This window comes from Crocuta crocuta, unplaced genomic scaffold (assembly GCF_008692635.1).
Source record: "Crocuta crocuta isolate KB4526 unplaced genomic scaffold, BGI_CrCroc_1.0 scaffold55, whole genome shotgun sequence".
NCBI lineage: Eukaryota > Metazoa > Chordata > Mammalia > Carnivora > Hyaenidae > Crocuta > Crocuta crocuta.
This window is the reverse complement of record NW_027530512.1, coordinates 297,939-313,325: the sequence shown is the minus strand read 5'-3', so window position 1 is coordinate 313,325 and position 15,387 is coordinate 297,939. Positions and strand designations below refer to the sequence as shown.

At 47.8% G+C, this 15,387-nt stretch overlaps 1 protein-coding gene across 6 annotated transcripts in view; it reads right to left on the bottom strand.

The window, feature by feature from the left end:
* Positions 1 to 1,271: 1,271 nt before the first annotated feature.
* Positions 1,272 to 15,387, bottom strand: part of SLC8A3 (solute carrier family 8 member A3) — a 123,690-nt gene continuing 109,574 nt past the window's right edge. For 2 of the 6 annotated variants that reach the window (XM_077767227.1, XM_077767223.1), the window contains exons 3-7: positions 10,664 to 10,681; positions 6,632 to 6,756; positions 5,995 to 6,094; positions 4,007 to 4,282; positions 1,272 to 1,648 (exon numbers count right to left, since the gene is read on the bottom strand). In XM_077767227.1, coding sequence (XP_077623353.1) covers positions 1,272 to 1,648; positions 4,007 to 4,282; positions 5,995 to 6,094; positions 6,632 to 6,756; positions 10,664 to 10,681 — 896 coding nt within the window. The remainder of the gene's footprint in view (positions 1,649 to 4,006; positions 4,283 to 5,994; positions 6,095 to 6,631; positions 6,757 to 10,663; positions 10,682 to 15,387) is intronic. The other 4 variants (XM_077767228.1, XM_077767225.1, XM_077767222.1 and 1 more) reach the window with 3 other exon arrangements.

Sequence of the window (15,387 nt, the reverse complement as noted above, 5' to 3'; positions counted from 1 at the left end):
TCATGAGTCTTAAAAACAAGCAGGAATGTGGGAGAGAGGAGAAATTCCAGGTCTTCTCTTGTGAAAATGCTCTCAGACGTGACCGGAGGGTCCAGGAGAGGTGGAAGGAGCCCCTTGTTTTCTTATCAACCTCTAGATGTTTGCATTACCCCGAGAAATACAGTCAGACCTCTTAGGGTGGCGTGTTAGCGAGCGAGGGGGTGGTGAAACTGACATTTCTCCGAAGAACTGACATTTTAAATACAATCTTTCCTCTTAAAGATCTCACTAGGTGGACAGCTCTTCTCTGCCTCAGATGCGAAGCCAAAGATACTCGAGAAGGCATCTATTCCCTTTTGTTTCCCCAGCTGCCTTCTGTCATCACAAACCATTCCTATTTTTGTCCCGTATCTCCTGCTTGGCGGGTCTTCCTGCAGAAGGATAAACATATAGACACGGACCACAGCAAGACTGAAGGAATCCAATGGAAAGGGCAGGGAAGGGNGGCTCCTCCGGTCCCCCCCCACCCCCCCCACCGCCCCAGGCCCAGCCCCTGTTCTTCAGTGGCCAGCATGGTGTGCAAACATACTTCCACCCAAACACCATGACTCTCCTGCTCAGAAGAAAAGGAGCCAGGAGGGCAGGACCCTGATGGAGCCTAGAGAAAGCTGTCACCCAGGAAGTGGGGGAGAGCGTGCAGCTGAGAATCCTTGCCTCTACCTGACGGCTCAGACCGTGAGCTCCTTCACAGCACCTTTGTTACTAACTTCAGAAAGAAAAGACACGATGAAAAAAACAATGAGCAACACCTGACGGGAAAACGAAAGCATTGCAATGACTACGATGAAATGGAAAGGGAGCCCCAAAGCGGCCACACGGAGAGGCCTCATTTCCACCCTGGCCAGCCGAGTGAGAGAGCAGGGAGGAGCGGGACTGGACAGACAGGGGCCGCCCTGTCCCTGGGGAGGGAGAAGCAAAGGAATAACCAGAAGGCGGTGAGAGGCTCTGACCTTTGCTAGGGGTCGGGGACACGGGTGGGAAGATGGGGAGGAGGTGGATTTGTTGCTGCTGTTGGTTGGTATTGAATTAAATATTTTGTAAAGTGGCTGTTTCCTCCACTCTGGTCGGTGGATTGAGACTCTGCCCTTTCAGTCCATGGCCGAGGCCTGGGTCGGTTGAGGTCCCTGGGGCTGGGGTCCTGCCTCCACAGGGCTGCTCACCCGGAGAGGGGGCAACGTGCCCTTCTCGCAGGAGGAGTCCGAGGCCTGCGCTGCGGGGCCCCGCGCTGTGGTTCAGAACCCCCTGATGTAGCAGTAGGCCTCCAGTGTGGCAAAGAGTATGTAGAGGAGCCACAGGCTCACAAAGAGCCATGTTGTGGCCAGCTTGCAGCCACGGGGGCCGCCCAGCTCCCCACCCAGGTGTGGCCGCCGGCGGTACAGGAGCACGCTGATGCACACGAATGCGAAGATGGTGAAGAGGGTGACGGAGAAGGCCAGCGTGCCAGCCGACACGTAGAAATCCTGTCCCTGCAAGGCCCAGTAGATGGCGGCCACGGACCAGGCCAGGCCGATGCCCAGGAAGACGTTGATGGCGTTGCTGCCCGTGACGTTGCCGATGGAGGCATCTGAGTACATATCCTGGATGGCAGCGGCTTTGCTGGCAAACATATCTGGAAAAGGACAGAGATCGTGGGAGCTGGAAGGAGCCTGAGACCTGGAGGGCCCACCTGTGTGTCCAAAAGGCTGAGCTCAGGAAGGAGAGGCAAGGCGTCTTTGCGAACAGGCTGTGTGGCCTTGGACAAGTTGCCTCACTTCTCTGGGCCTCAGGTTCCTCATCTGCTGGAGTCTGAAAGGTCCCTGAGGGCCTACTCGTACTGATATTTACTGAGTGGGCCTGCTGTGCCCTTTGGATTATGCTTTTAGTTAAGGGGAGTTTGCTATCCCACCCTCTCCCCCCAGGGAACCTTGGCATCCTGGGAAACTGCGTAGGGTAGATGCCTGATTGTAACCATCACATGGGGCGTTCTCACCTAACAGTCATGGCGCAATGCCCTGGACCCAGCATTGTGTTAAGTCCTGGATTTACAGGGACGGAGAACACGCCAGGTATGGACTCAAAGAAGACAGGGCTCTGCCTTTGTAGTTAGTATGTGAGGCACAGAGCACCACACGCTGTTTGACGTTAGATGTTGGCATGGACTGTAGGCACTGGAAGCACTGTCGGGGACATCTAGCTGCCCTTTTACTTCACAGGTAGGGAAAATAAAGCTCAAGGAATCCACCCAAGGTCACGTGGGAAATTAACAAGATATTTGGCCCTAAAAGCCACATGGAAGGGTCCTCTGTATATCGTCACCTTACATCCAAAGAGTTTCCGGCAAGACCATGAAATTAGCATAGTGAACCATCACATAACATTTTCCAAGCCCCTAATGCAGCCAGCTGTTAGCAACTTGGACCAACTGCAAGGACTTGGAAGTGCCCCAAGCTCTCTCCTTGCCCATGTGTCCTGGCTTGCCTCCCTGTTGCCCATTTTCTCAGATCTCCTAGAGAAGACCTCTTGCCTTTTCTTACCTATGACCTTGCTGTTTCACCTCTGATCCTCTGCACTTTCTTCCCACATGTGTTCCTTACCCCCTGTGATAGTTCTTCTCCTTCCCATCCCTGGAGGCCCGGAGAACAGGGATCACAGGGCATCTCCTCCACAAAGCCTTCCATAGATCATCTGTCTAATTACCACCCGACACATTTCCATGAGAGCCACATCTCTTGCATCACTAACGTACAAATAATCCCTCTGCTCTGTGTTGGGGCTTGGGGAAGAGGTTTTCCTGGAGTGTGATGTCAATTCAGTTGCCCTCCAGAAGGATGTGTTGTCTCAGTCCAGGAAGGGGTTCCCTGGGTCCAGCCAGCAGCGTCCTGTCTAATGGGATTCAGCTGAACCTGCTTGTCAGAGGATGTTCTCTTCCTTGCTGTGGCAGTGGGGAGGCTCCCCGACAGGAGTTCAGGTTCGGATGCCCTGGACACCCAGCTGAGCTAAGTAAGGAGCCTAGGCTAACATGGCCCTCTGCCTACTAATGGCTCCTTGTCATTCCAGCCCAGCTTCCAGAAGGCTGTCTTGGAAGCCACCCCGGACCCACCCCAGCCCAGGTCCCCCTGCTTTATGCTTGCACAGCAACAGACTCTACTTTCCCTTCATTGAACTTATCCAGATGGTATCAACTGCAGTAGTTGAGTGTGGTTTCCTGTCACTAGCTGATGGACTCCACTCAGGCAGGGGAGCACGTCTGCCCTGCCTCCCACGATTGCCTCAACAACTAGCACAAAGCTGCGTCAGGCTTAGTAAATATTTGTCTAATGAATGAATAAATTCATGCCTGTTCCTGTTCGTCTTTGGGTGTTTATACGAGAAAAAAAGACTATGTAATTCATCCTATGGAAGGACAGCAGCTCGCTAAAGCTGCCTCTCCTGTCCCGCCACGAGACAGTGTGTACCTCACAGGTGTCCCTCTAAGGGAGGAGGCCAGGAATGCTTGGAAGCATTTCGAATGTGGCACCTTCAAGTTCAAGTGGGCCAATCTTCCAACTCAGAGACCACCAGAGGGAAATGGAAGGAGAACAGTATCTATATTTTTTGAATGACGTTGTTTGTGGCCCTCATATAACATGGAAGTTAAGAGAGTGGGCCGCTTCCATGGACAGTTGACTTAACTCTGTGGGCCTCAGTTTTCTCATTTGCCATGTGGGGATGATCATTATCTCCATTAAACAGGGTTTTGGTGAGCATCACAGGATAAAACACGTCAACTGCTTAACATACACAGTGCATGGCACATTACAAGTACTCAAAAAATGTTAGCCCTTGTTAGGAATGTTATCGGTAATCCCTTTGACTTTTGTGCACCTTTGGGGGCAGAGGCTCTGTTAAGCTCAGATGTGAGATAGTAAGGAAGCTAATGAGGCAAAGTATAGGGTCACTTGACCCTGGTGATATCCTCTTTGCAAACCCGAGCACCCCTCACTCTTACCTGGCACAGAGGTGCCAAATGCCACAAACACAACAGCCGTGACCGAGTCCTTGAGGCCAATGGTGCAGCCGAAGTGGGAGGCCAGGTCCCCGATTATGGCTGTGAGCATGCCAATGATGAGAATGGACACAACAAAGCAGGCCCAGCCATGGCAGTACTCTGTAGGGGGAACGCAGGCAAACAGCACCTTCCAGAAGACCGTCAGAAAGTGCATGACGTAGTCAAAGCAGGATGGCAGCCTCTCCTCTCCTGACTCATCCTCATCTTCGTCCCCTGCTGGAGGCAAGAGAAAACAGGCCCAGGAGAGGGCAGTGAGGTCAGATCCTCGCTCATGAGAAAGTCAAGTCAACCCACATGACAAGCATTATTGGCTGGCAGGAGACTTCAGCTCTCTCCTGGGCAGTGGCATGGGTCAGGGCACAGGCACCAGAAAACAGTTGGGAAATGGGAACCGAGCTGGGCTGCGCACTGGTCAATGTGAATGCAGAGCATCCAGGGAGGTTGGGGGAGAGAGGACAGGGGAATAGGGAGAGAAGGGGGAGAGGGAGAGAGGGAGAGAGAGAGAGAGAGAGAGACAGAGAGATCAGGGGAAGAACACAGGAGAGCCAAGGCAATGAAACAGAGAGGAGGGTGGAGCCGGCTGCACTGGGCTGCCTGCATGAAGAAAAGCGAAATCAGCTGTGTGTCCACTCGTCACTGGACACCGACGGGGTGCCTCTCTAATCTTCCTGACATGCTTGCTGCAGTAACCCCGTGGTTCTGTTTGTTACCCGTCCCCAGAGGGGTGGTTGTCATTCCAGATCATGCGGGCATACCAGAGAGCCGGCGCCATCCTCCAAATATCTCATGGGACAGGGCAGGGATGGGCCCCATTGTCCTTGCCAGGAAATGTGGGCAGAGTTGCCCACTCAGCTGTCTGGGAGAAGAGGATGTGCTGAGGCACGCTGGCCCCCTGTCCAGGGCAACCTCTGTATGGTTTTGACACCATCGGTGGAAGGTGGATTGTGAAAGAGCAGGGGTTAGGACTCCTGAGTTCCAGTCACAGCTTTGCCAGGAAGAGGATCCGTAAGCTGGGGGTAAATCACCTCTTGTTTCTGAACCTCAGTTCCCTCCTTCGAGAAAGAAGGGGGTTAGAAGATGTGGCTTATATTCTGTTTCTTGTCTCTTTAGGGGCAAAGCAAGGTCATCCATCAGAGGGGAAACTGGGAGTATCTGAAGCGGGCGACATGAAAAGTGGGGCAGCCACGCCCACAGCCACCCTCTCTTCCTGACTGTACTTCTGCTCTGGCTCTGGGGCTTCAGGGATATGACCCTGTGGGTTGCTATGACAACAAAGCCTCGTGAAAGCAGACAAGGCTGGTGGCGCTGGGCAGTACAAGGAGGCCTCGGTGATGCCAAGAGGCACTCTCGGTGGTGGTGGTGAGATGTTGCCTGGCACCCTGGCTGTGCTATGGGCCACCACTGAGGGAATCTGTCAGTAAACGCCAAAGGACAGGTCTGGAATCATCCAGGGTGGTGGTTTGTCAGAAGTCAATGCATAGAGTTTACAAACTCTGGACCCCCACATGTCTGATCAGAATAGCCCCCTATTTTACAGAAAAGGAAGACCAAAGTAATGAGAGGAAGGATGATGGAAACCAGAATTTAATGAGTTCGTATTGGTACCAGACTCTACCATTCTATTTACTTTGCTGAGAAAGGTTGAAATGGTCCTTTTTTTTGAATGAGGGAATTGTGGTTCAGGGAGGATAACTTGTCCCAGGTCACACAGTGGAGCCAGGATCTGAAACCAGAAACAGCCATGCTCTTTTAGCTACCCCATGATTCTTTCCAAAGTGACCCAGTGAAACAGGTGAACATTGAGCACTAGAGCCGGGGCACAGAAACCTTCCCAGAAATTGGTAGCTGCTGATGGGGCCGTGTTCTCTTTTCTCTGGCGTTGCCTGCTTCTCCCAGTGAGGCCGGTGCCCATCTTGAGACCCTCTTACCTGCACTGACAGTGATGGCCTCCATGAACTGGTCCCTCCAGGAATGGGTCCCCACAACCATGGCCAGGTTTGTCTTCTTGATCAGTTTGTCCACCGTACTCTGTCAGGGAGAGAAAAACTTGGAATCATGAGGTTAGAACGCTCAGAACTGTTGAAGAGTCTGGTGCTTCAAGGGAATGGAAGATGTCTTGTATCCAGGCATATCCACATGAGTTCTCAAAGTAATGGCCTTGGATCTTCTGGGTCAGTCTTTCTATTTCTCTTTTCTTTGGTTGTGATGACGGATATTGGATACTTAGAGCAACACAGCAGAGCATAATGGCAATGGTGTCAATAAACTTTGCCCCAGAGTAGAAAATTTTGGAATCTTTGTTTTTAAAATACAGTTAACAATAATGATAATACATCCAAGGGCTTTATAGCCCATTTACTCCATATGTTATGTTTTCTCCCAATATTCCTGGGATCTAAATGGCCAGTACTATTCATTCCATGTTACAAATGGGGAGACTGGCCCTGGGTGGTTAAGTGATTTGTTCAGTTTCAACTTCACACATTCAGTGGTGAAATTGGAACAGAACTTCTACCTCCCACTGCATTACCCTATTATTCAATTAGATCTCACTTATAGCCTGACCTTGAACTCAAAGGACTCTTCAATGATGACCTCTAGTTTGGGATGTTCGCCCAGTATTGGCTTTCCCATTTCTGCTATCCTCTTGGCCTCCTCCTCCTCCACAGTCAGCTTCCTGTCTGTCACCTCTGCAACGAAACAAAAGCAGACTAGCTTTATCACATTCGCCACTCCCTGGGAGTCTAAAGCTCAGAGTATTAGGCATGGGCAATGGGCACAAAGCAAACTGCTCTTGAGAATAGGGACTTTGTGTACTTTTTACTGACTCTATACGATGCTGAATGTTTTAGGACCGTTAGACCAGGTCCCTTGCATTCCTAGGATAAACATTTTTATTTTATACCTGGGTAAGCAACCGGACTCAAAGACCTTCCAAGAAACAGCACCTACTAAAGTCTCCATATCATCAGGTGAGATATTGGAGAGTTGGGAAGAAAAGGCTTTAACAGTTTTGAATTGTTGGGGCTAAATGTTTAACTACTTAATGTAAAATTCTTGGGTGTCAGAACCACACATTAATCTAAAGGGTATGTCTACTGGTTCCCATTAACATCTGTTTCCAACACCATTGGGGCCATGCCCTCTATAGAGGAGAAAGGAGCAATATCTCACTCCATACAAGTGAATGTTATCCTCACAATGAGAAACTTCAAGATTTCCTGAAAGATTTCATGATTCTCCAATGAAAGATCCTCAGGATTTCTGTAGGAACCAGGACATTTCTTCTGGAACAGAAACACTCATTCAATCAAAATCAAAAGGAAGCTCTTCCTTTACTTTCTTTTGAGGCATTCCCTGTGTCCCTCAGCATCTTGACTCGTTTACCAGTGGTCCCTTCTCATGTTGAATGGTGGGGAAGTTTTTCCACTTCAGCTGGTGAGTCCATTTTAAGACCACTTCACCATGAAGACATGTTTTCTGGATTAGAGTGAAAGAGAGATTGAATCTTTTTATTCCCCTTTGATTAGAAAATTGCTCTTGGCAGCCTGTTTCTTTCAGAGATCATTTAAACATCTTTCCTTCCAAGGCCACATTCTTTCATGCAATTAATTCTTTTATTGAGTTCCTTAATTGCTTTCATTTCACACAGTGAATCTCCTACGGGAATCCTTTAGTCCTTGGATAATCTCAAGGGCAAAGTGGGTCAGAGGCCAAGGAGTTCTTCTTTTCTCTTTAACTTGGGAATCGGTGAAGTGTAGGGTGAGACTCGAGTTCTTGAAGGTGCAAGGAAAGGAATTCACTGGAAAGATGATAAGCTAAGAGTATAAGTTACCAGAGAGGCTGCTTTACATGAGGATTTTCTTAGTTGTCATGAATGAAGATGGTAAAGTATGCGGAGGGTTCCTGAGTGGGCTGTTTTACTCTGTGCTTCTGGCACCAAACAAAGAAGGCAATCCCAAAAATGTTCGGGAGCTGTCCGTGGTGCTATCCTCTAGCTAGTGTTGGTGACGGCTTTCGGAAGCAATTATTTTTCAAGGATCAATGTCCTCTCTATTTCTAAGTAAAGAAACACCCTCTAGGAGCCCAATTTTATTCAATTCATTGATTCTGAGTCTTTAATTAGTTAATTATGAAGGTAAATATGGGTACATCCAGGGTTCTGGCTATGAAGTCAGTGATCCTAGAAGCCAGACTGCAAGCCACTCTGAGACAAAGCCTTTAGAAAAAGACTTATAGATTCTTTAAAAGCATGGGTACTTTTTTCCCCTCTACTTTTGATTTTGGCACCATATCACAATGGCTATCCTAGCAGTGACAGTATTATTCTATTCCTCCCTCCCCGATTCCCCCATGTCATACTTTACATGTGCCACAAGAACTTTATACCAATATAATGAGCTCTCCAGTGACATATAAATGTACCTGTCTAACCCCTTGTCTACCTATCAATCTGGCACTATATCCATCTGGCAGGATATTGATCTACCTACTGACCTGTCCACCCCTGTGGTGACAGTCAGTTTTTCCATCTAGCTTTTTGCAAAAGCCTCTTTGACAAATACCGATCCTCTATCTATCTTTGGATCTCCCACAGCCCCACAGAGGTACTCCATATACATGGGTTAAGTGCTTGATTCACATGCCTTTAAATCAACTCTAATTTAGTGTCTTGGTTTGATAGTGATCCCTGCCTTTTTCTATTTTTATGATGATCATTCCTTCACATTCAAATTAATTTCTTGAGAGAGTGATAAGCCTCCAATCTAAAAGACCATAATGATTCTGACAACTTGTTTATGTAATTACTCAGAATTTAAAGTGAAGAGAATAAATGATAAGTGATTTTGATATTTGGGCTGACTGAACAAACTCTCAGATCTCAGAAAAAGGGGGAGGGGAAGACAGAGAGAGAGAATATGAATAAGATGAAAGATTGGACAAATATTGGAAGAACAAAGAGCTTGCCAGGCCAGACAAGAATAGATGCTGTGAATGCTCTATAGGCATCCTCAGGAAGAGATGGGGCTATGCAGCTAATGCTCTCACTCCCAGGTCCCTGAGCTCGGCGGGGTGGCTCAGAACGAACATATTTACTCTCCATCTTTCACCGCCAGGCATTGTTAATCATGTTCGCCTGTCCAAACAGGAAAATTCAAACAAGAAGTTGAGATTTACCGTGAATTTCAAGTCTAACCATGGGCTCCTAAATTAAAAGTTTACAAATTGAAAGACCTAGAGAATGGCACCTTCTTTTCCTATTTCGGTTTCTACTGGTATTTTTGCAAATATGTTAAAAGTACAAAAAAGTCTAAATTAAATCACAAACTTTGTTGTGTGCATATGTGTGTGGTTGGTGGTGGGGGTGGGTAGAAGCAAGAGTTGTAACAAAGAAGCCCAAACACCTTCTCAGGCAAGAAGGTAAGTGAAGTGGAGAAGTAACTCCCAATGCCATGGCATTAATACCCTGGGGGAACAGTGGAAAATATGGGATCAGAGGTAGTTCTTACCCTGCTGGTCTAGAAAGGAAGCAAGTGGCCAAGGAAGCTAAAGTCATTTGTTTCCAGAAAGTAAAAATGTAGGGGGATCCCTATTTATATTGTTGTTATTATTGCTGTATAAGGCTGCCAAGAAGGTACATGTCCTTACTATATACCTGCCCCTTCTCAAAACCAAGCTGTGGCCTATATGTAATTCTGAACACTAGTGAATTCTGTAAGTTGTTTTGCTTCTCAAATGCTGTTAAAATTTTTTATATGTTCAAAGAACTGATGAAATTGAAAATGTTATTTTAATTTACATTGAGACTTCTGGTATGGCTCACTCTGCCTATACGGAGAGTTACAGTATTGCCGATATGCTGGAAATGCTTGTCTATCTGCTCACAAAGTTGGATGTTGTTTATGATTTGATTCCACCGATGCAAGCATACTCTCAAAGAAGGTGTACATCTTACAGCAGCACCTAGATTCTGCATGCGAATATGTCCACAGTAAACTCTCCAAAATTTCTATTTTCAGCCAGATAACTTGTCTCCACCACCCATCACATCCTAATTCTACTTCTTGTTCATGGCACATGTGACTTCAAGGGTCAATGACAAATGAACCAAAGTTCTAGCAATTTAGGTCTCAGCTATAATGAGATGGAAGATCTCCAAGATCAGAAAATTTCCAGATTCTTTAAAAGTTGCATTTCATGTTCTCACAGCAGCTCGATTCTTTTTCCTTGGTTCCCTCAAGATCAAAGTATTTTCTTTCGAATCCGATCATGACCTTATCCTCTCTTGCCCCACAACATGAGAGGACAGATGAATTAAGACTCAGGAGAAATCTTTGGTAAGTTTCAGCTCTCTTCCTGGTCCTAGAGAGAAACAGCTATGCCTTTACCCACATCCGCTGACAAAAGGGGTGCTCAGTGAATTGCCTACTTCCTCACAATTACTTCAAGTGGGGAAAATAAACCTCTCCGTCCTTAGTAGAACTTGTCAGGTTAGCTCGAGCCCGCAGTTCCTATTAAATAAACCAAAGGACATTGGTCTTAAACTAAATAATGGCACTGGCAAGAAGTAGAAAAGAGGGGCAAGACACCTCTTACCTGGAGACAACAGGAGCGCTGTTTGCAAATGGATACCAGACACGGGGAAGAAAGAAAAGGAAAGAGCATTAAGGTCCCATCTTGAAAGTGTCCCCAGGCTCTGTGGTTGCAGCAGTATAAGGAAAGCTTAGTGGGTGAGAGCTCTGCAGCCACATGCAAAAGGCAGATTTGGAGCATGCGCAGTAGCAGCAGCAGCAGCAAGCCCTATGAACCACTGGAGAGATGGCTGAGCACCAGAGCCCTGCAGCCTGACTTTCCCCCACACCTTCCCTGTAACTCTCGGGGGACTAGGGAAAAAGGAATGAGGATGGGAGAACCATGTGAGTGGAGCAGAGACAGAGTTGGTCATTTGTGATCTTCTAAGGAATCAGGTTATCATATCCATTCTGTAAAGGAATGAGAATCCAGTTACCATGAAAACCGTAGAAGGTCACAACCCTGCCAGAGTAGCTGGCTTGTCAGCAGAGAACATGACCCTGGGGCTTGAAGAGGAGTTCAGGGTAGTGGGCAGTGGCATACAGTAGTCGAACTGTGCTCAGTCCTATAGCCTTATAATCAGATCATGCTCAGCTTCTCAGGGCCTGTAACATTTCCATGGCCACAAATAGCTTCCTAGCTACCACATTGGCCAGAACTTTGAGTTCCCCTCAAAGAACGACCTAGTGAAAAGCTAAGTTCTGCAGAATGTTCTTTTGAATGGTTTATCTTTTTACAGATACAGCCTGGAGGTTAGGGCCATGGACTCCTAGGGGAGGACCATTTTGTGTCACCTATGCCCAGCAAAGTCACTGCAACCCAGAGGTGTTCAATAAAACTTTGTTTCTTGCCACATATTTTGGCAACTGTAATAGATCAATTGGTCCTGCATCTCTGGACGCTGGTCTTTTTGTTCCAGAAAGGCTAACCCAGAGTCATACTGAAAGCTCTTTGTAGGTGGAAGATGCCAAATAACAAGGCTTCTACATGGACTGGGAAGTGGGGTTAGACGTAGCTAACAAAGGGCATCCCTAGCCCCTGGGTTTGTGCTTAAAAAAATTCTTGTGACCCACCACCTGTTCATCTCATTGGTGTCTTAGCACAGCCCCACACCTCCTGGCTCTTGTCAAATAAAAGTCTGGGAACATCCTACCACATACTCCTGGTATGGCCGGTGACTGATGGTGCCAAGGAAGGAGTGGGGGTGGTGTCTGTGAATTGTTTTTTCTAAAAATCTCTAGGAATGCAACCCAGGTCTGTGATCCATCATCCCACGGCCACAACCACTGAAGACAAGTCTGGATTGAGAATCTTTACGGTACGTAAGCAGGGCAAACAGCAGTTGACTTTCTGCTTTCTCCCATATGGAATTCCAAGGGGGTAGTTGATGAGTGACTCTCCTTGCTATATTCAGATAGATAGATAGATAGATAGATAGATAGATAGATAGATAGCAAGAAAGCTTGTTCATTCTGCTTCTTCTACAGACCTGCTTGGAAGAGCCTCTCTTGGCTCCCAAGTTCCAGTAGAAACCAGAAACCCGAACACATTAGTGTACCCGGGTAGGCAAGACAAGGGGTAGCTCTTCTCAAAAGGTCCCCGCTGCCCCGTTTTTCACTCAGATGTCCCTCCCAACACCACCTCATCTCTATCACAGTGAGAGGGCTTGCAGTCAGCTGGGGTTGGCCCACTCTCTGGTCATTGTCTACATGAGTTTGAGACTTTCCACTTAGCAGTTATAGATGGGTCAGCGAGATCCAGATAGGCCAATTCTGAGTGACATAATACCTCCGGGATGTTTTTCCTGCTGCTGCTGCTGCTGAGAGAGTCTGCCGCTGAACTTTCCCTTGTATTGATCCCCAGGGTCAGGTGAACATCATTTATCCCTGCTCAGACACCCCAGGGACATACAGGAAAGAGCATAGCTCTATGAGTAATTGGAAGCATCTGGGCAACTTGTCAGGGTGAGGCCACCGGTGTGGTAAGAGGGGTCATGAACGGGCCCTATGACTGGGGGAGAATACTTTCCTTTCCACATGAGGCCTCCAGTGTCCAGGCCCAACAGCCTTGGACCACGCTGCACAGTGTTGCTCTCAGATGTCTACTTCTGGACTCGGGTGCTTCCTCTATGCCAGGGCAACCATGTTTCCTATTCATCCTCCCTTTTCCCCTCCTCTGGCTCATCTAGAGCATTTAATCTCCCCTCTAAAGTCTGTTTTGTTTTCCAAGAATAGAAACTGCTATTTCAAATACAGCCTTTTTTTTTTTTTTTGTAATACAATTGTCATTTTGACCATGCAAAGTCTATGCTGTTCTGAATGGCTAAGACTCTCCCAGGCAGCAGTGATAATGAAAAGCAATTTCTACTGTACAGCTTCTCAATCTGAGAACAGCAGGGAATTCTGAAAATTGGGACAGGACTGGTTTTCATTCGATTCTGAGTCTAGACAATCAAGTTGTATGACCTTTTACCTTATGGTCTAATGCCAGAATACGGGAAAATCGGAAGAAACTGAAAATAGACGATAGACCAGGTCAGGAAATGCACATATTTCCTATTGGCATCTTCCATCTTGGCATCTTGGTCACTGGGAAGATCTGAAGGATACCTGCCTTCTCACTTACTCTGTCCCCAAGACTAAGCTCCACTTGGCCTTTGCTGACATCTCCTTGGACAAAGAGCCCAGTGCAGAAAAGGGGCGGGGGAGGTTCTCAAATGGAGAGCAGACAAAGGTATTTGCATTTGGCTAAGTCTCTTGAAGAGCACAAGGTGTATCTTGGGCCACTTTCTGTCCTGCCGTTGATCAGGGTTTATTGGAGAGGCTGAAAAGAAAAGCCTCTTTAATGGTGGAATAAAGTCATGTATGGACTTGTAACGCATTCTTCTTGTCTGGAGCCACTGCCTTCTTTCCAGCTGCCCTGAATGATCCTTTGTGTCGCTTTCATTTGCACCTAAGTAGGAGAGACTACGGAAATGGATTAAGGTAGTTTACAACAGCCTTAGATGTCCGCTGCATCCAACCAATCTTGAAGATGCACAGGGAAGTGGGAACGAGGTAGCGCAGGTGTTGAGACGATTTCTGAAAATATTCTCAGTGGCAGTGACTGGAGGATTGGCGGGGACATAATCTAAGCAACGGAACTAGGGATGTTTTCCCCCCGCACTCTGGCAGTCAGGGACATGGCGACATCTTATCAGGTGGCAAGGGGAGGATGAGTAATGGAAGATGGGGACGGCTTTTGTCTCCAGAGCACAAGGCATGTCCAGACCGGGGAGGACACAGAACTGGTCAGATTTGCAGAGAGAGTCCCCAGAAGACAGTGAGAACTGATCAATCATACCTGTCGATAGCCTTTAGGAGTATAGTTGCTGAATCTCTTAGCTCTGTCCTTGAATGAAAGGAGTTTATGCTGCTCTCTGTCATGTGAACATGAAGTAGCTGCAGAATAACCACATTTTTTTGAAAAACAAGTGGGTCTCACTGTTCCATCTTCCACGAGGCTCCCAGAAGCATCTCTCTCCTGAAGGGGAGTGTGAATGTCCTTCTCCTGGTATTTCCCAAGAGCACCCTTTTCCATTCCCACATATATTCCTCCAACACTTTTGAAGTAGTGGTTTCCAATCATTTTCTTCAAGGGGAGAAATCTTTCCTTACACCTTCCTTGGTCGCAACATAATCGGTCCCTGAGGAATGGAACCCTAGCAAGTATTCCATGATGCATGTCTTGAGGAAGAGAGGAGCTGAGGCCACTTCTCTGGTGTGGGATGAGGGTTCTCGTGGGCTCTAGATGACATGCCTATTCGCGGATGCCAAGCAAAGGCAGGCTCCTGGGAACCGTCTTGCTTCTCAGGGATCAACACCAACAACACCATTTAGAGGTCCTTCTCCTATTAGAAAACCCCTAAGTCAACACTCTGGGCCTGCCCGATGTCATCCCTTTTCCGAGGCCCTCTGGCTGGGGAGATTCCCATACCTGGAATTACTTCCTTCCTTTTGCAGACTCTCGATTTTCTGCTTTAGGGATTGCATTGTCCTAAAGTAGTCTGAATAAAGTTCCCTACCTTGGGCTAGGAATAGAGGCAGAACGAGACAGGGTGGATGTCAAGGGAAGGAAGACTGGTTCAGGACTCCAGACTGTAGGCCTGCCTCAGAAACCAGCTCTCTCTCAGAGAGGTTCCAGAAGTGTCAGAGGGCTCTGACAATTGGTATACCTTTTCATACCATGGTCTCCCCAACTGTGAAATAGTCAGATAAAACACTTACCTCCACGAAGGGCAGAGGGGCCTATGAACCACTCTGCAAGGGAATAACCTGCCAAGCACTCAAGGCAAGTGGGGGAATGCAGCAGAAATCTGTCAAAGCATCATTGCAACATGGGCCCCAGCCCCCAGCCCAGGCCCTTCCCCATTCAATCCAGGCTCGAGGGTAAGGGGTGGGAGGGAAGAAGGCAGGGAAGGGACACAGACATGCATGGCATCACATTCCTTTCTTTTTCTTCTCCTCCCCACCCACCAAGGAGTTTCCACATTTACAGGTTACATGTATGTGTGAGGGCTGTGGGGGAGGGGGCGGGGGGGACAGTGGTGATCAGATCATTGGAGTACAAGGCGGAAGGAAGTAACTCAGTAGGGTAATGAGGAATTCAGGCTGCAGCGCTGTCCAGAGGTGGGAAAGGAGGACTTGGTAATCAGCTAAGGCTAAGAAGGCAGAGATGACACCGAAACAGGGTGAGAGCGAGAATACAGG